Genomic DNA, 21507 nt, shown 5'->3' with positions numbered 1-21507 from the left:
CTAACGTTATATCCAACGTAAATTTCCTACTTTATTTAGCACATTGAAGGTCAGTATGGTATAGGCAGTGGTGTCAAACTTAAATGGAAACAATCCCCATAGGTCATATATTGACTTAGAAAATCACAAATTTATAATATCTAGGTTGTGCTATATTTCTGATTATTTTGTTAAACATTTCCTAATTATATTTTAATCATGTTTGGGTCCCAGTGAAGAGTTCTGGTCAGGCATACTGCAAGTCTGATGCCTCAGGGGATAAGAAGTTGCCCCAGAAGTCTGGGAGATCAGGATTCAAATCCTATCCCTCATACATGTCAAATGAATACATAACTTAGAGGAAATTCTAAAACATCACATGACAAATGAGTTACTAATCAGCATGGAAGGAAGTTCCCTATAAATCTTAGGATTAAAATCCCTCAGAAAATTCATTATATTGGATTAGATGCTGCTTTATCAACACTGACTTTAAAAGCTACAATTAAGAGTTAATCAAAGACAAAATGTAATTTTTTCTTATAAAATACAGTGAATCCATTGAATAAGGTTTACTTGAATGAAAGTAAGTAAATTAAGAATAACTGATTCTGTTTTAAGAAAAGGATTAATAAAATACTTAGTTAGATATGGGAGTGATATATATATATATATATATATATATATATATGGAAAAGAAGAAAATATAAAAACAAAAGATACCTATGATTTTTTAAAATGGAAATCTATTTTGCTTTCATACCTTACCATTCAAAAGGTAAGAGGAAAACTCACCCCCCAAGGTTTCAATCAGCTGCTCAGTGGATGGCTGCAGGTGATTCCTCAGGAGAGTATATATGGACATCACCATCCCTGGAGTACAGAACCCACATTGTGTGCCATGACCTTTGGCAATCCTTTCCTGGAAGCCAAGGAATAGATCTTCAGTTTATAGTATCCAATATATGTTCCTTATCTATGCAAGTAAAGGTATGCACAAGGTTATGCTATGTTATAGACAAAAAGCATATGTTCTTCAATTTCAGAAAGATATTTTTCCAAGGAGTCTATCACAGTTATTTCATTTCAAATTAAGGGAGATTTGGAGGAGATTAAGATAGTAGTAGCTTAACATAATCATATTGGTTTATCCTCCATCCTACTTGTAAGTCTCAGAGGGTGACTTGGAGACCCTGAGTTGAAATAGATCTGTCCATGAAAATCATTTCCAACTCCAATTTTTAAGCCCTCCTCATTTAAGAAGAACCATTGACCTTTGGGGTATGTTGTGTTTTCTTCACTTTCAATCATTTTCATATATAAAATCTTAGCTAGAAGAAGACTATAAATTCCATGAGGACATTCCCCATGTCTATCTTTGTATTTCATTTATGACTCCAGCATACATACACAATATGTGCTTAATGAAAATGATTATTTGAATGAATGATTGAAAGATATGCCTCAGAGTAGAACACAGACTAGAATATATAAGAGAAAAGTTTAGGATAGCTTATTTATCATCCTACTTAGAAGGCATGCAGGATAGGAAGACTAGCCATTCATTCCATAAATAATATTTGTTAAGGTCCCTATTAGTTGCTTTTCATTAAGGAGTTCCATGTCCTAAAGGAACAAGAAGTGTAGTAGGAGTTGTACAATATATACATGTGGACATGATCCTAGCAACAAATAAATGCTGAGCCAGATTAATCAGGTACCAAAATAGATTTTCCTGATCAGAATTATCTCATTTGGTTAACTATACTAACCAAACTGGGGCAGCTAGGTGGTTCATTGGATAGAGTACAAAGCCAGGAGTCAGGAAGCCTTATTTTCCTGATTTCAAATACGGCCTCAGATACTAGCTGTGTGACTGTTGGCAAGTCATTTAACCCTGTTTGCCTCAGTTTCCTTATCTGTAAAATGAGCTGGAGAATAAAATGGCAAACCACTCCAGAATCTTTGCCAATAATACCCCAAATGGGGTCAAGAAGAATCTGAAATGACTGAAAAACAACTAACCAAACTACTCAGAGTTTGTCCTAAATTCTCTTTATTATTTATGGAACCAATTTATTGTTGAGTCTTCCCATTATTATTTAGATATGGACAGGACCATAATGGTAAGGGTGGGGGTGGAGAAATGCAAGATGTGAGGAAAATCACACTGGCTAAAATGAAAAGGGAAATTCTTAACAAGTGCAAAGGACAGACTTAGGATGTGGAAGGAGAGACAATCGTCCACCTATTTCACATGCTTTAACCACCATTAATCCATCAATAAATATTTATTAAAAACCTACTATTTGTCATGTACTGTGCTAAATGCAGGGGATACAAAAAGAGGCAAAAAGCCTCTGACCACGGAGCAACATGCAAAGAAATACATACAAAGCAAGCTATATACAGGATAAATGGGAAACAATTAAAGAGGAAAAGCATTGGAATTACAGTGAGGATTCATAGACTGGTTGATTCCTCCTTCCTGTGAACTGCATTAGCACTTTGTCATTTTATGCTGATTTGTAGTATATTTCTCTGCATATGTATTCTTCACTGCCACCACCCCCCATTCCCATACACAACATTAGACTACAAGTGCTTTAAAGTAAGGGATTATGTTCTGCACATCTGTGTATTCCACCACTAGCTCTGCTCCCAACCCACCCCTAGCTGCTAGAAAACTGTATCGCATCAAGATAGTAGATACTTAAAAATTCTGATGAACTGAAGTGTTTATATGCATGTGCAACTGTTTCAGGTATTCCATAACCCCATGGGCAGTTGTTGGCCAGAACACTAAAAGTCAGACAGGAATGTTGTTTGTGTTCATCCTTTGTTGGGGAAGAAGACCATGCCATCAGAGAAACAATGACATGACTTGTACTTGACTTTGTTTTCAGTGAGGCAGAGCTGTGCAGGTCACCACCCTCATTTCTCCTCCAGGGTCATCTGAATCTAGTGACCAGATATTCATCAGGATGACTGGAGATGACCCAGGATGCATTGGGAGACCTTTGGCCCTTTAGGCCAAGGTCTTTGTAGGTACTCGCTTAGGGTGAGGTAACGCCCATTCATTGAATAGGCCTGTTTAAGTAGTAGCCAGGGCATGGCCTCTGGACTGGACTGATATACAAGTAAGCTTTGGCCTTCTCCCTTATGTCAGGGGGCCTTCCATCCAGAAGTCTTTGGAACAGCCATCCCTTTCTTGTCCACTAAATTGTCAGACTGGGGGGCTGACCCTTGGAACAGGCAGAGTAATAACTAGGGATCATGATGCTGGGGGCAAGAAGAGAAGACCTCTGATCTTAGGACACCAGGCCCTTTTGTGGGAATGACTGGAATACTAACCCCTCTGATTAGAAAGCTTAGGATACAATGAAACCACCTTGGAGAAGCCATCCTGGAGTGGAAAGGACAAGAGAGAAGCTCATTTGGATTTCAGTCATCAAAATGGAGAAAGGGGAGAGGAAATGTGCCATCTGGTAGTTTCCTCCTTTAGGTATTGTCTTCAAGGGGTTAAATTTAAGTTTTCCTATTAGCTAAAGGACTATAAATGTTGTCAGCACCCTCTGAATTTTGGTGTCTTGATTTTGGGGTGCCATTTGGAAGAGCTGGTATGAAAGGTATGAAAGAACTTACTTATATAATTTTCTCTTAGCCGTTCATTGAGAGCTTTATTACATGAAGCACATGGACCAGAAATTTGCAAGGAGCTAAACAAAGGCTCTGACATAGGAAAAAACCAGATTTACATAGAGAGAAAGCTATAAAGCCTGTAGGATGATGATGTAATTTTATGGTTTTTTATGGAGGTTGGAAATTTAGGGACAGGATAAGTACAAACAAGGTGAGGAAAGGTTGCTTGCAAGATAAAGAAAAATTGTCATGACACAGGATGAGGAAGATGAGTAACAGGACAGGGAGCACAGGATAAGGGGGACTAAAGCAATTATTTTGGTACAAGTTGTACGGTATTTCAAGATAAGAGGAGAAGGATCTCAAGTTACAGGTTGGAGTACAGAATGAGCCTCAAACCCCACTCAGGGGGCCTGAGAAAGTAACCCTTACTAGCAATCCTTAGGGTATTGTTTGTATCCACATCACTGGTTGCCCCACACTTATAATTCTGAGACAGCACAGGACATAACCATAATCACTAATCCATTTGTTCCTGAGATTGACTGTAAAAATATTCTTTGCTTCTTTTTGCATATTAATAAATATTAAATGAATGAACTATGAATACATTTTAAAACATCATCCAACATTTTCAGTAAACATTTAGAATAATCTCATTTTTTCCTTCAGTTTATAGCCAGTGCCTTAATGAAAATCACTTGATTAAATAGCTTCTCTTTGGGAAGAAATGTCAGAATTTTAAACATGTGTGATTATAGATTTACAGATGAAATAGACTTTCTAGGTCATCTAGTCCAGCCCCCTCATTTTGTAAGAAGAAAATGGAAGTGCAGTAACTTGCATAAGGTAGCTCAGGTAGTAAATGCCAGGGACAGGATTAGGATCCAGGCCCTGTGACTCCAAATCCAGCATCTTTCCATAGTATCTCGTACAATCTATCTGATTGGGAACCTCATTCAAAAGCGCTGCACACATCCCTTCTCCATCCCTGAAACTCTGCATCAACATCACAGCAATTTCCTGAAATGCTCAAACAGTTGGTTTTATGCTCAGACTCACAAATGCAAGGATATACTATGAACATCTTCTGATGTATTCTTACCTGAACAGGGTGAATCCTAGTCTTGGTGCTTCCAATACCTTCGACAGTGGTGACTGCAGCCCCATAGAGGATGCATACAGGAACCAAGCACGCAGTGACTGAGTAATGCCTTCAGGTTTTACATAATAAAAAAAGTATTAGAATGATGAGAGTAGTAATAGCTAATGATGGGGGGAAAGGATCTTAACTAGAAGATAATTAAAATATAAGTCGTACTCAGAATAGAGGAATTAGATCCAGAAAGCACCTCAAGGGTCATCTAGAACAAATAAATTCACAGAGGATTGCTCCTACTGCCAGTTGGTATGGTGGATAGAGCATTACATTTGCAAATCAAGAAGGCCTGCGTTCAAATCCTGCCAAGATACTTCTTAACTGGGTGATTTTGGTAAGTGACTACCTCTCAGTCTCAGTTTTCTCATCTGTAAAATGGGGCTAATAATAGCACCTATCTCAGAGATTTTTAGCGAGGATCAAATGGGATCGTAAAAGAAGAGTTTTTGCAAAGTTGAAAGCATTATATAAATACGTTTTAGAATAAACCCAGCATATGATATTGTAATATTCTTTTTTTCAGCTATGTTGCTATATATTTCATAAGTTAAAATGGTCCACTTTTCTTCTTTTGTGTTTATCAGTTTAGAATTTGTGAGTGTTAGCATTAAGGTCACAAAGCATGTTATCTTTAACATGTAAGGACCCAGAGAGATTTGGTAAGAATTCAAATGATAACAACCTCAGGAGTTGCCTAGCCAGTAACAGCAATTATTTTCATTACCTCTAGATACACACGCATGTCAGTTATTCCTTCTCTGAGCAAAAGAATGAGGCAAGCCAATTTGTGGTCTGAATTTTGTTCACTCTTCAAAGGAGGAATTGGCAACAGCAGCTCCAGGATTTTCAGATCTCATTTCTACACTGTCTACAAAGATAATTGCTTAACATGGATTGCAAAACATTACTTCAAATGGAAGATTTCTGATGAGCCACGTTCAACCAGAGAGCTTTTTTTTTTTTTGCTTGAATCAGGATGTTTTATTCCCCACGTTCTCTCTGTCTGTCTTTCTTTTGTATTCTGGAAATCTAAGTGACAGGTTTTATTTTAAATTAGAGCAGAGAGACTTAGGCTTTCTGTAACTAGGTAAGACGTATACCACAAGAGCTTGAAAATGAAATGCTATGAAAATAGCACATATGTATGTGTACATATACTCGTATACATATTGTATACATATGTGCATGCACACATATATATATACACACATGTGTATACATGTACAGCTATCCCTTCCACATCAGGGGAGCTAGAGATGCGGTGCCCCCACAATCCGGAAAATCAACATAAAATTTTTTGACCCTCTCTTCATACTAGAGAAGAAATCTGAATTTTTTTCTTTTTCTTTTATGGAGTATTTACAGTACCTTATTGTTTAATTGGGTTAAGTATTTGGTCATAGGCTCTGTGTCCTCTGCTGGTCTTTGAAAGTCATCTATGGCTTCCACAAAACTCCCCCCAAATTCTGATTTAATGTCTTATGCTGATGAGGTAGAAGAGTGCTTGATGCCAATGGAGCAAGCAGGATGTGGGATAGGAGATAAGACCAGGATATGACCAGCCAGAAAAGTGATCGAAAAAGACAAAGACCTTCTCCATTTTTCCAAAAGATTTCTCCTGCCTACTGGTTGAGCTGGGGAAATGTTGCAGATACAGATGGTGCCCTAAGGTTTGAGTTGCTTTTCCAGTACTTTGTGGAGCCCTTAGTTTATTCTGTAACCTGAAGGTGTCACTAATGTCCTTTCCCCCTTATCCTGAACCTGTATCAAAAGAATTGCTTTTGTGTCCTTTACCCTGAGTTCCTTGAGTGTAATGGGAGTAAAAATCTTCCCTGCCCATTGATGGGTCTCAGGTGGGGCTATTGAGGGAGGCATGATTAGGGAAGACTTGTTTCCTATGAAGGCCCACACCTTTTGCTGATTGCTAATGAAGGCCTGGGTCATGAGGAGTGTTGCCCTCTGGCTCTGAAAAGAGTATAAATACCCTGAGGAGAGGTTTTGCTTTGGAGCTTCGTTCTGGGAGAAGGTCTGTGTGCAAGATGAGACTCTAGGAAGCTGCTAAGTAGCCCCCCAGCTTTGAAAACCCAGATGTTGGTGCTTCCCTCTCTGGTAGCTATGTGTATATGTAATGGCCAGACTATTGGAAGCCTGTCTGTTGATCCCTCTATGTTGAATGTAATTAAAGTGATTGTTGACCCCTCGAAAGTTGCCTTTCCTTTTATAAATGCAGATCTAAGAACCTGTGACAGCAGGCCCCCTGTGTATGTCATGATGCTTACTGATACACTGAATCCTTTAATTTTTAAACTGTATCCTTCTGCCCTGTCCTTAAATCCTTAAGCCATAAAGAACTCCCTTTATCTCCCTCATCCCATGGTACCCTATCTCTAATTGTTACCCTCCATAAAAATCTCTAAAACTACATCACCGTACTGGAACCTCTATAACTTCCCCCATATATCAAGATCTCACTTAGCTTTCTTTCTAAGGAGGCCCATGATGCTTTTTCACATAAAATAAAAAAGCTTCCATTGCCTAAAAGAGAAGGTCTCAGTGAATTCTTTCATACCTGGACATCACTTTCCCAACTCTAAACCTCAACAATGTCAGTCTCTGATGATCAAAACCACTATGGGGAAACTCATGATGTGGAAGGAATAATTCTACACATACAGAGAACTCATGGTGAGGAAATACCTTCTAGCAATGTGAATGTGCAATCTGTCTGTAATTCCTAATTTTAGCATTATTAGCCAATATGTGTCAGGGCAGAAGTTGAACTAAGGTCTTCTTGACTGCCTCTGTAGTCAGAGGAGCTGCATTCCTTAACTACACATCTGACCAAGGTTACTTAATCCCACTGGGTCTCCATTTCTTCTAAGTGCATTTCCCTTAGATGGTAGCCTTTGGTTCTAAACCTATAATCCTATATAATTAACATTTTCCCCGGACTGAATACCGGATCTTCTTGGTGCTGCAGTCGTATCTTGATATCATCACTGTGCAGGCCCCACAGCCTCCTCCTCCACAGCCATATTTGGTTCCTGGCAGATGAACTAGGAAGAAGGTAGTCAAGGAAAAGAGGACTGGAATGTCTCTTTCTGTAGATTCTCACCACTATCATGACTTGTTTATGCATAGGAGGAAATAGTTTTTGTTTTTGCTTTCTTTTTTTTAAAGTTTCCTGGTTATCTCACCAATGAAGACTCCTTATTAAGGGAAGGGCAGTTAGAATTTAGCATCTCAGTACTTGACAAAGTACTCAGGTTTGTCATAAATCACTTGATGAAAGCCATTTGCCAAGGACAAAAGTCAGTCTTCAAATACTTCTAAAAAGGTTGGGAATCTCATCAGAATCTGGAACTCTCATAATTCCCATATATGTTTACCTTGTTATATAACCCAAAGCCTGAAGAACTGATCCAACAGAAGGCATGCTATTGTAGCTATTTTGAACATCAAGAATTTACAAAGAGTACAATTATTTATGATGTAAAAAATTCAGTAGCAAAATAATTATAAACTGAAAGTTTTAAAAAAGGTAATGATAAAATGGATAGCAAACAAGTTTTAGTTTCTTCCTTCTATGATTTATCTTACATAATATTGTTATATTATCCCTCTTAATCAGAAGCATTGATTATATCATTCTACTGCTCAAAAACATTCAATGGCTCCCCTCTGTCTACCACATAAGGACTAAATGCCTTAGCCTTGGAACCTAACCAAACCTGCTTATCCAAACTTATATTTCTCTCATTCTGTGCCCAAGCTATACTTTAATTTGTCCACACACACACACACACATACACACACACACACACACACACACACACACACACACACACATCCTATGCTTTTCTACCTTGGTGCCTTTGCTCCCTCTGTTACCCATGGCTAGACTAACTTCTCTGATTTAAATTTAATCGATCCTTAAAGATTCAGTTCAAATGTTGTCTTCCCTATGAATGTTTCCTTGATCAGCCTCCTTTTCCCAAAGAAAGGAACTCTTTTGTCTTTAGTTTCCTCATTATGTTTTGAAATTTTCTTGGTTACCTAACATGCCTTAAATCACACTATAGTTATTTTGTAATTGTATTTGTGGAGGTAATGTTGAAAACTGGAAAGAGCTATAGTTTGGGAATCAAAAGTCAAGAGTATAGTCATATCCATATCCCTTACTAGTTGGGTGCCTTTGGACAAGTCACATTTCCTCTCTGAGCCTCAGTCCCCTCATCTGTAAAATGGAGATAAAAATTCTTGCATTAGCCATCTTATAAAATTATAAGAACAATACTTTACACATTGTAAATTGGAAATATTACTTTATTCTCCCTACTAGAATATATACTCCTAAAGCAAAAGGTGCAATACCATATATTTATCTTTGCCTTTCCCTTAGAACTTAGCACAGTTATTGGATTGTGTACTCAGTGGCATCAAACTCAGGCTGCCATCCCTGAACCAGATTAAATCATAGTTTTAGATTGACAAGTCCTTTCTGTGGTAAAATCAGAGGAAGGGCAAGTGGTGGCTTCTTTGAGCTGTGAGGCCCAGGATACCTGGACTTATGATGAATAAGAAATAGGGGAATTTTGGGGGATTCTAGATTCAGTGTACTCACAGGTGTCAGATATGTGGCAACTATTTGGAATCATCGAGTATCAGAACCAACCAGGAGAAAAGAATTAAAGGGAGCAGACTTCTCTCTCTAGTGTTCTTCCACTTCCTTCCTCAGACACACTCTCCTCTGCCCTCTCTGTCCCACAAATGTGCATAGAACATGGTCTCAGCATCAGGTATGCCAACATAGTTACAATGGAAAACAGACTCAATTCTGAGGACCAGGAGTATGGCTTACCCCAAAATATGCTGCTGTGCATGCTTAGGCACTTTCTTTTTCTCCTTCTCTTTTCTGTTCCCTCCCCTCTTTTCTAAGAGATGCAGATCAGCAGCTCTATAACTTACAGTCTTAAAGAGTCACATGAACCAATGCTGAGTGAACTGAGCAGAACCAGGAGAACACTGAGGCCAACAACAGCAACACTGTGCAATGACCACCATTCCTCGACTTAGCTCTTCTCAGCAATGCAAGGATCTAAGACAATTGATGGGAAATGCTATCCACATCCAGAGAAAGAGCTGTGGATTCTGAATGCAGATTGAAACATACTATTTTCCCTTTGTAGGTTTTTGTTCTTTCTTTCTCATGGTTTTTCCCTTTGGTTCTGATTTTTCTTTACAATATGATTAATGTGGAAATATATTTAATACAACCAAACATGTATAGCCTATATCAATTGCATGCTTTCTTGGGGAGGGGAGGAATAATTTAGAACTCAAAGTCTTATAAAAGTGAACGTTGAAAACTAAAAAAGAATTATTTTTTTCTAAAAAAAGAGTGATCTGAATTAAGTGAACCTTGGTCACAGAGGCAAGACATGAATCCAGTTCTTCCTGTCTTTAAGGTCAAATAAATCTCTATGCCATACCACCTTGCGTGTGTAAATATATCTATATCTCTGATGGCATGGTCTTTTTCGGCAACGAAGGACAAACACAATATCTATATCTATACACACACATATAAAGATATATAGATATTAGGTATTTTGCCATGCAAAATAATCATTAATCTGTGAGATGAGAAAAAGTAATTTGACTCTACTACTGCTTATTTTCCCCCTTTCCACCTTTAAAAACACTTTCATCAGTTGCTCTAATCTCTCAAATAAATAGAATCCCTTGGCTTTCTTCCTGAGAATTCTGACAGGGCAAGGAGTTACCAAGCTGTTAAGCCAGTTTCCTATGCCCTGGGCCCAAATCCTCTTGAGAGCTTTTACACAGTCACTTCCAAGTCATTTCTATCAGGTCCCATTTCAGAGGGAAAAAGGAGAGCAAGAAAGTGGGTAGAAGGCTAATCATTTTTTTTATGAAATATTCAGTTAACTGTATGAAACTACTCAAACACTGCAATGCAACTCTCATCTACTTCTTTGTATTTGTAATAAAAATTTCTAGCATATATATTTGTAAGCCTTTGCAAATACAGTATTAATTAGAGCAAACTGCTGGGAAATGACTATCATTTTATAACACGTTGACATCAGCATTGAGTAAAGACTAGATCATTTCATTTAAACTTGGCCATGTCTTCCCTATTCAGTACCTATAAAATGAAGTTTTTTAAACCAAATGTAAGACATTATATTTATTTTTATTAAATTTCATCCTAGGACAGAGCCAAGATGGCAGAGTAGAAACACATACACTAGCTCCGAACCCACAGCCCATAAAATATCTGTAAAAAAGAACTCCCAACAAATTCTGGAGCAGCAGAAGCCACAGAACAATGGAGCAGATGAGATTTCTGTTCCAGAGCCTGAAAACCTCTCACAAATGGTCCGTCATGCTGTGGACCCGGAGTCGAGTCCAGCCCTGCCTTGGCCGCACAGCACCGAGAGGAGCGGATCTGAGCAGGCTTCAGGGACAGAATCTCCAGTGGCCGCTCCACCCACAAGTGACAAGGGTCAGTGAGAGGGTCTCTTTGGCAGGTCGAGAGGGGAGTGGGGTACCCCCATAACTCAGGCCCCCTCGGGAGCCAGCAGCGGAGGTGGGAGCAGACCAGGGCTCCCCAAGCAGGCAGGAGCTCAGATCCATTGTAGAAGGTCTCCACATAAACCCCCTGAGGGAACTGAGCCCGTGAGGTGGTCCTGCCCCCACCTGAGCACCTAAACTTAATCTCACACTGAATAGCAGCCCCACCTCTGCCAAAGCCCTGAGGCTGGGGAGCAGCATTTGAATCTCAGATCCCAAGCATTGGCTGGGTGGATCTGGAGGCCAAGTGGGTGTGAAGAGGATGCTCAGAAGTCAAGTCACTGGCTGGGAAAATGCCCAGAAAAAAGGAAAAAAAATAAGACTACAGAAGGTTAATTTCTTGGTGAGCAGGTATTTCCTCCCTTCCTTTCTGAGGAGGAAGAACAATGCTTACCATCAGGGAAAGACACAGCAGTCAAGGCTTCTGTATCCCAGGCCACTCAATGGGCTCAGGCCATGGAAGAGCTCAAAAATGATTTTGAAAATCAAGTTAGAGAGGTAGAGGAAAAACTGGGAAGAGAAATGAGACACATGCAAGCAAAGCATGAAAAACAAGTAAACACCCTGCTAAAGGAGACCCAAAAAAATGCTGAAGAAAATAACACCTTGAAAAATAGTCTAACTCAATTGGCAAAAGAGGTTCAAAAAGCCAATGAGGAGAAGAATGCTTTCAAAAGCAGAATTAGCCAAATGGAAAAGGAGCTTCAAAAGCTCACTGAAGAAAATAGTTCTTTCAAAATTAGAATGGAACAGATGGAGGCTAATGACTTTATGAGAAACCAAGAAATCACAAAACAAAACCAAAAGAATGAAAAAATGGAAGATAATGTGAAATATCTCATTGGGAAAACAACTGACCTGGAAAATAGATGCAGGAGAGACAATTTAAAAATTATGGGACTACCTGAAAGCCATGATCAAAAAAAGAGCCTAGACATCATTTTCATGAAATTATCAAGGAAAACTGCCCTAATATTCTAGAACCAGAGGGCAAAATAAGTATTCAAGGATTCCACAGAACACCGCCTGAAAGAGATCCCAAAAGAGAAACTCCTAGGAACATTGTGGCCAAATTCCAGAGTTCCCAGGTCAAGGAGAAAATATTGCAAGCAGCTAGAAAGAAACAATTCAAGTATTGTGGAAATACAATCAGGATAACACAAGATCTAGCAGCTTCTACATTAAGGGATCAAAGGGCGTGGAATAAGATATTCCAGAAGTCAAAGGAAGTAGGGCTAAAACCAAGAATCACCTACCCAGCAAAACTGAGTATAATACTTCAGGGGAAAAATTGGTCTTTCAATGAAATAGAGGACTTTCAAGCATTCTTGATGAAAAGACCAGAGCTGAAAAGAAAATTTGACTTTCAAACACAAGAACGAAGAGAAGCATGAAAAGGTAAACAGCAAAGAGTAGTCATAAGGGACTTACAAAAGTTGAACTGTTTACATTCCTACATGGAAAGACAATATTTGTAACTCTTGAAACTATTTAGTATCTGGGTACTGGGTGGGATTACACACACACACATAGAGACAGAGTGCACAGAGTGAATTGAAGAGGATAGGATCATATCTTAAAAAAATGAAATCAAGCAGTGAGAGAGAAATATGTTGGGAGGAGAAAGAGAGAAATGGAATGGGGCAAATTATCTCTCATAAAAGAGGCAAGCAAAAGACTTAATAGTGGAGGGATAAAGAGGGGAGGTGAGAGAAAAACATGAAGTTTACTCTCATCACATTCCACTAAAGGAAGGAATAAAATGCATGCTCATTTTCGTATGAAAACCTATCTTACAATACAGGAAAGTGGGGGATAAGGGGATAAGCAGGGTGGGGAGGAGGATGGAAGGGAGGGCATGGGGAGGAGGGAGCAATTTGAGGTCGACACTCATGGGGAGGGACAGGATCAAAAGAGAGAATAGAAGCAATGGGGGGCACAATAGGATGGAGGGAAACATAGTTAGTCTGATACAACATGACTATTATGGAAGTCATTTGCAAAACTACACAGATTTGGCCTACATTGAATTACTTGCCTTCCAAAGGGAAGGGGTGGGGAGGGAGGGATGAAGAGAAGTTGGAACTCAAAGTTTTAGGAACAACTGTCGAGTACTGTTCTTGCCACTAGGAAATAAGAAATACAGGTAAAGGGGTATAGAAAGTTATTTGGCCCTACAGGACAAAAGAGAAGATGGAGACAAGGGCAGAGAGGGATGATGGAAGAGAGAGCAGATTGGTGATGGGGCAATTAGAATGCTTGGTGTTTTGGAGTGGGGGAGGGGACAAAAGGGAGAAAATTTGGAACCCAAAATTTTGTGAAAATGAATGTTAAAAGTTAAATAAATAAATAAATTTAAAAATTAATAAATAAATTTCATCCTATTAGTGTAACATTTATATGGATGGTATCCTGAAAGACAGCTCTATGATTCAGGACTCACAATTGGCTGAAAGAATGTAGAGCATGGTACTGAATCCCTGCAAAAGGGACTTCCTTGGGTGGCAGACCTCCGGAGAGAGAGGTGGTCAAAGACAAACACACACACACACATACACACACATTGTGTGTTACAAAGAGGGAGAAATTGTGAATTTTTAAATGGTGGCTGAGGCATTAAAGTCTCATATGTATGTACATGTATGTGTGTGTGTGTATGTGTGTGTGAGGCCAGTCTTACCATATTCCTTGTCTTGCAACACCAGAAGCTGCTGATGGTAGCCCTCTCTTAGGTGGGCCCATTTTCACTCCTCTGGTTTGAACTGAAGTCTTAGCTAAAGATTTCCCAACCAGTTAAAGAGCTCAATTACTCTTTTACTTTTGGGTATTCAGTGGTATATTTTACTCTACAGAACTCAGATTTCTGTTTGTTGTTTTGCTTGGATACATGGGTTTACTCACTTTGTTCTTTGTTTAACAGAAAATACTTTTCTCACACTTTCTTTTGTTTACCAATGTTTGGTAGATAAGGGCTAAATTGTTGAGTGCAAGCTACTCTTACTCTTTTTTTTTTTTTAGAGGGGGTAAGACAAGGCAGTTGGGGTTAAGTGACTTGCCCAAGGTCACACAGCTAGAAAAGGTCAAGTATCTGAGGCTGGATTTGAACTCAGGTCCTCCTGACTACAAGGCCGGTGCTCCATTCACAGCATCGCCTAGCTGCCCCTCTTGCACTTAAGAGAAATCAGGAAAATGACTTTTCTCCTGAACCTCTAAACATTGTCCTTCTAAACTAGAGACATTTGAAGGATGGCAGATAGATATTATTCTAGTCACATACACCTTTTAGAAATGGACAAGATCATCTATCCTGAATCATCAGTAGTCCTGGATCCCGGATGGCCCTCTTGCCCAACCCCAGAGAGACTACTGATGGTGTATGTATGGTCCCATCATACTGTCCACAAAGATAAGCCAGATTGTACATTACATCTTATCTAGGCCACCCACAAGGTGTGTGTCTTTATGTTTATACCTACCAAATTCTAAGTCTCAGTGATACCTATGAGACCATATTTGCCTGTGTTCGGATCTGTAGTACATTTGAAATAAGGTAGCCTTGTGCTTATTATTCATACGCTGTACACTTGTACATATATGAAGACATTAGTTTTATTGTAGCCCTTCTTGGGTATTGTTTCTCATGAAAGACTCTTCTTTTTCCAACAGAACTCTTCCTGCCTGCTATTCTCTATGGCATCTGACTAGATAGATGTGTTTGTGCATTTTCCTTTTCCTGTCTTCATTTTCTGTTTAAAACTCTTTTAATAAGATTTGAAGTCTCCAGACAAATATGCTTTACTGGCCCTCATTAAATATGCTATATGCCTAGACAAAAGCTCATCATCTCTGTATCTTAAGGCATAGTCCAGAAATCCAAATCTTCCTCCTAACCAGCTATTCAATTCCCACATCAACCCTTCTCTTCTGAAACCTTTACTTTCAACATCACTTGAGATCCTAAGCAATTAGAGAGGTCAAAACCAACTGCATTAGTAGTTCTAGCTCTTATTTCATGAGAATTAGATATAGTGTACTTAATTTTACTTCTTTCTCGTTCTATAGTTTGTAAAGACAGATTCCTGGATTTCATGGAATGTAATCAAAATGGTAGTCTCTCACCCCAAAAAGATTGGTAAAAATGATTAAAAGTCAGAAATCGTCAATATTGAAGGGGATGTGGAAGCCTGGCATACTAATATTATTGGTATAAAGAATAGAGCAGTGGGAAAAAATGGAATCATGTAAGAAAAATCACTAAAACATTCATACCCTTTTACCCAGAGATACCACCATTGAATGTATTGTCATTGTTCATGGTTGTTGTTCATCCTTCATTCTTAAAAAGGACCAGTGGCATCAGGAGTGTGATGTCTTGTAAGTGAATTGGATTTAAGTGAGACAGAGTTGTGTAAAGTCATAAGCCTTACTCTCTCCTCCAGAGTTAGCAGAGTCCAGTGGCAAGATATATGTCAGGACAACTAGTGATGACCCCAGATGCAGTGGGAGACCTTGGCACTTTTAAGCTAAGGTCTTTCCCAGGTTTTAGTTTGTCTGAGGCAATGCCCATTCAGTAATTAAAGGCTGGATAAAAATGGAGGCAGAAGATGGCCTAGTTTGCCTTCACAAAAGAATCGTCCTGGGAGGGGAAGACTCTCAGAGTTTCTGATGACAACAGAAACAATTGCTATTTATACTCACTCTGAGCCATCAGAACCCAAACAATGAGCAAGTGGAGGCTTGGGCTGGGACCTATTATCGGCCAATAAGTAAGAGTCAGAGTGATTTGGATTTAAAGGCATAGCCAAGTAGTTCCATTTGAATCCCAATGGACTTTATTCAAGTCTGGTTTTTCAGATCTACATTTCAAGGAATCATAAATGAAAACTACGTTAACAAAAAGTTAATTGCCACCGGGCATATACTTCCAGAAGGTCAAAGAAAGAGACAAACACCCCATCTATACCAAAATATTCAAAGCAGTATTTTTTGTAGTAGCAAATACTGTTAACAAAGTGGTGTCCATCAACTAGCGACTAGCAGAACAAAATGTGATATACAACCATAATGAAATGTTATTGCATTGTAAGAAAAAATGATTATGAAGAATTCAGAGAAAACTGGAAATTCTTTTATGAATTAGTTCCAGTCAAATATAGCAGAGCCAACAGAACAATTCACATAATTATTTAATAATATAAATGAAAAGAAGCCTCAAAGGCAGGTGCAGGCAGATTAATTGCAGTGACCAATGTAGAAAAAAAGTAATAAAACACACTGACATCCCACTGGCAGAGATACCTGACTTCAGGGCAAAATGGTACAAATGTTATCAGTAGTAGCATGTTAACTTTTTTAGTCAATTGTGTTGAACTGTTTCATTTTGGGTTGTTTGATTTGTTTTTTTGCAATGTGGGGAGAATGTGTATCAGGAAATTACTGTGGCATGAAAACAAAAGGCATCAATATAACATTTTTTAAAGCACTAAAGGAAGGTCAAGTATCAATAGTTGGTCCACAGAGCATTGAGAGAAACCCAAAGCCAAAACTATGGCTATCCATCATCCAGAGTAGAAGTCTGAGGGAAGGCAAATGTTCTAGCTAGAGTTTTGTAATGGAATACTGTTGTGCTAAAAGAAATGATGAACAGGAAGACTTCAGAGAGGCCTGGAAGGATTTATATGAACTGATACTGAGCGAAAGGAGCAGAACCAGGGGATCACTGTACACAGCAACAACCACAGTGTGCGAGGCATTTTTCTGGTAGACTTAGCCCTTCACAGCAATGCAAGGACGTAAAACATTCCCAAAGGACTCAAGGCAAATGTCATGCACATCCAGAGAAAGAACTATGGAATTGGAACACAGAATGAAGCAGACTATTTCTCCTGTGTTATGTTTTGTTTTGTTTGGGCTTTTCTCTTTTTTCTTTTTCCCATTCATTTTAATTCTTCTGTGCAACATGACTAATGTGAAAATGTGTTTAATAAGAATGTATGTGTAGAACCCATGTAAGATTGCATGCTGTCTCAGGGAGGGAGGGGGAGAAGATCTGAGACTTATGGAAGTGATTGTAGAAAACTGAAAACAAATTAATAATAATAAAAAAAGTTTATAGGCAACTTCACCTGTAGGTAAGCATAACCTTGAGCCAAGAGCTATAGAATTTAATTCAACATTTAAAAAGTTCCTATTACTATGCTAAGTATGGAAGCCTTCTGGATGAGATCCAGGCCATATTCCTTTCTACTTGTGTAACTGGGATCCACTTTTCATTTCTGGCATGATTAGGGTGCTTTCTGAAAAAAAAGCCTATCATAGTCAACCCCATCTAAAAACTAAAAGTAGAAAGGAAGTATAATATTAATAGAATAAGAAGATCTTCCCCACCCATTAATAGGCCTGACAATGGAGCCTATGATGACATGGAGCTTGTAGTCACATGGACCCTGGATCGCAGGCTCAAACTGAGAGGAGCTTGTCCAAGGGAGAGAGAGAGAGCACAGCAGAGAGTGAGAGCCAGGTAGAGCAGAGAGAGAAGCAAGCTGTGAGTGAGCTCAGGGAGGCATTTGTCTAGGGAACTTGTTTTTGTGTGGAGGTCTGACAGAAAGAAGGTTTAAGACGTTGGCGCTTCCTGGATTTGTGATAAGTACTCTGTTAAATCTTACCTCCTGGCATTCTAATGATGTCCCAAACAAATATTTTGGTTTTGCCTTAGAAGAAGAGCGTTTATTGTATTTTGCAAATTTACCCTGAAAATACTCATGTATATTCCTAGTGACTGCTATGGGTATCACGTTAGCATTACAGGAAGCTGGGTGATATAGTAGATAGAGCTCCAAGTATGGAGTCTTGATTTCAGATCTGACCTCAGATACTAGCTAGGTGACTGAGCAAGCCATTTAAGTTCTGTTTCAATTTCTTCATCTGTGAAATGGGCATAATAATAGCACTTACTGCCCAGGATCATTGTGAGGATAGAATGAAATAATACTTGTGAGGCCCTTTGCAAACCTTAAAGCCCTGTATAAATGCTGGCTATTAACCACCTAAGGCCGTCAAACTATACCTATGGTGTCAAAGAATGTGTTTCTTGGCCTAGGACTACTTCCTTCTTTTTTGATGACTTCTGTATTCCTCAGTCCTGGACTGACTCAGGAATGCCTTCTACTTTCCTGTAGTTCCCCTTGGTTCATAATCAGCCACAATAACTCAAAGAATTCTGATGATCAGAAAGGCTCTTCCCAGCTATAGCTTTCTCCTACCCTGGACTGGTCCCCTGTTGCTACTTCCTTTCCCTCCTCCTTTGCCTGTTTGTGTGGCTTTCGTTAAGCCCTTGAGTCTTGGGCTCCTTGGGATATTGCATTTTCAACAAGGTATCATGCAAGGCAAATGAAAGGAAAGGCCTAAGTCTTACAGAATATTTTGTCCAACTTGGTCATCAAAGTATATAAAGCTTCAATGTAAATTCAGCCCGACAAAATGCCAAATAAAATGAATAAACAAAAGGATACGCTTTTTTCTCAAATAGAACAATAAATTTACTTCAGGGTCTGCATTCTTCTCAATCACCTGCATAAATAAAGTAATTACGCAGCATTAAGAAAATTCAAATTTTCATCAGAGACTTTTTTTTTGCAATAGCTCTTTGAATTGTTTTTGGGGGGAAAGGGAAGAGATTAATCTCATTCACCTATTCTGATCAAATTCCATGCCTCCAATAATGAAATTACCTACTACCATACTATTTCTGGCTTATGTTCAACAAATTAGGTGGCACCCCACATTTCAGATCCCATGATGAGAAAATAAAAGGTTACAAAGTGCTACATCAAACTAAGTATTTTTGTAAGTGTCCTGGTCTCCAATTGGTGAAGAATGACTAGCTTTCTATATTTTCTACAAGGTAATTGAGAAAAGACCCCCAAAAACCTTTGTTTTCTTTGATTTGAGGGAGACCAAGTCAGGCTTCTTTACTTTACCTCTTTTTACTTGCTCATTTGAGCCAGAAATTTTGAAAGCATGTATGACTTCAGCTCAGGGAAAGCTTCAAAGGCTTGAAAAGCAAATCCCATGTTAGTACATAGTAGACAGTTCTTTTTCTAGATTTCATGAATTTAAAAAAAAGTAAAGAAATTTGGCCCATTTCTGTAAGTGCCCAAAGGAACAAGGAGCAAAAGTCACAATTGAGAAATTTGTTCTTGGCTGCCTGACCCTTTAGATACAGGATTCATTTATCAGCAGGACTTTTCATCCTGAGAGTCTGGACATGTGGTTTTTGTTTTAAAGACTTGTTAATGATGAGACCTTCAGGCTTTTCCCCCCTTTTCTTAAGATATTGCTTGAGAATTTAGAAAACTTCCATCAATTTTAAAGCAGATAAAGTGAGTTTCTTTTCCTCTGAGGCTTTTATTATTGTTCTTAGGTATACTTTAACAACCACAACCAGAGTAAGCAATTTCTGCAGCCTGCCATTAGTTAAATGAACATATACCAACACGAAACCTGCCCTGCTTCAGAAGGGTATGGAAAGAACCTCAAAACCTCTGCCCTCCCCCCCACACACACACAATGAGAAGCTCATCATTCAGACAAATACAAGAACAATCTTAAGACCTCACAGGAATACTTACATCTGCACATCTAACATCCTCTACAAACCAAATGAACCTCTCTATTTCATAGTCAGAAAAACAGCAGCATTGATTATCAAATATTTTCGCATGGTCACACAGTCATCTGAGGCTTACACATTTAGCATCCACGCCTTCAGCTCTTGGCTCACTTGAACTTGACAGAAGATATAATGAAGCATTATTTCTGCTTTTGTTTCTCCTTTATCAAATATTTAACAATAATTACAACAAAAACTTACCTTTCTTCCATTCACAAAGAAAACCAGGGCATCTGACTTCTCAGAATGAGACATCATGCCTATGAAGCTAGATCTGGACATGTAAATGAGCAGATGCTAACTCAGGTCACATTCTTCAAAGAACCTCTTGACTTTCAGCTATTCTGTCAAGTGAAGTAAAGAAAAATTAAAGCATCTATTGAGAAATAAGCAACAGACTCAAGAAAACAGTGCAGATGCGATTTTGATCTTCTCTGAGTTTAAATACATCAGTCACCTCCTGTCCTTAAAAGCTCTTTTCCCTCCCCACCCTTTTTGTCCTTCAGTTCCTCCTCTCCTAAGCAAATATGAAAGTTAAAACTAGATTTAAGTCTTACATAAGACATGAAGCTTCCTGCCCTTCTTACATGACACACCTTTCTACCCTTGGGGTAAGGGTATTACTGTTACATTCCTAGCAGTGAGAAAATATGGCAATCAGGGGAATGAAACTGAAATGATTTAGGACACTAAGCTAAAATGCATTATGCAAACTACTTGCATGCAGCTGGATTTTCACTGATGCTCAATTTAAATAATTAGAGAGATTATTAAGCCACCATTTAGACCTCTGTTTAAAAAAAAATACAATTGAATAATAAAGGTTCTTGTAGTCAAATGAAAATATGGCCTAAGGATTCTGTCTGCACAACTGGCTTTACAGCAAGGTGGGTTGCTTTTAGGTTAGGCTATTTCAAGTACTCTTATTTTTTTCATTCAACAGTTTTGCAACTGGTGCAACATCTGCTGCTAGGATTTTTTGTTTTCTTTTCAGTTACTTTGTTCAGACAACTACAAACACTTTTCTTGGATTTTCTAAGTTAAAATGTTGATTATTGAGTTAAAATTGTTGATCAGTTGGGTTACTTCAGAACACCAAGTCATTGCTCATATGTACATATATATATATATATATATATATATATATATATATATATATATATATATATATATATATCTAGATAGATAGATAGATAGATAGATAGATAGATAGATAGATAGATAGATAGATAGATAGATAGATACAGTTGTGTGTGTGTGTATTAATGACAAAATACAAACTAATATCAACAAAATAGAAGGATTAGCAAATACATGACCTGATATTCTTCTTCTGGCCTTGTTCTAAAGTAGAACAATTGGTTACTTTAAATAAAAAGGTGTGTATCTTGTATAGTTGTACATGAAAGTACTGGTTGAGACTTAGTCCATAATATATGTAATTTAAACATGGAAATTC

At 38.4% G+C, this 21507-nt stretch overlaps 1 protein-coding gene across 1 annotated transcript in view; it reads right to left on the bottom strand.

The window, feature by feature from the left end:
• LOC140507852 (aldehyde oxidase 3-like) overlaps positions 1–20512 on the bottom strand; it is a 104705-nt gene extending 84193 nt beyond the window's left edge. The window contains exons 1-5 of the mRNA XM_072615720.1: positions 20250–20512; positions 18889–18946; positions 7740–7836; positions 4727–4835; positions 775–901 (exon numbers count right to left, since the gene is read on the bottom strand). Coding sequence (XP_072471821.1) covers positions 775–901; positions 4727–4835; positions 7740–7836; positions 18889–18946; positions 20250–20330 — 472 coding nt within the window. The 5' untranslated portion in view covers positions 20331–20512. The remainder of the gene's footprint in view (positions 1–774; positions 902–4726; positions 4836–7739; positions 7837–18888; positions 18947–20249) is intronic.
• Between the last annotated feature and the right edge of the window lie 995 nt (positions 20513–21507).

The sequence above is a fragment of the Notamacropus eugenii genome, chromosome 5 (genome assembly GCF_028372415.1).
Source record: "Notamacropus eugenii isolate mMacEug1 chromosome 5, mMacEug1.pri_v2, whole genome shotgun sequence".
NCBI classification, from domain to species: Eukaryota; Metazoa; Chordata; class Mammalia; order Diprotodontia; family Macropodidae; genus Notamacropus; species Notamacropus eugenii.
This window is presented reverse-complemented; position numbering and strand designations above follow the sequence as displayed.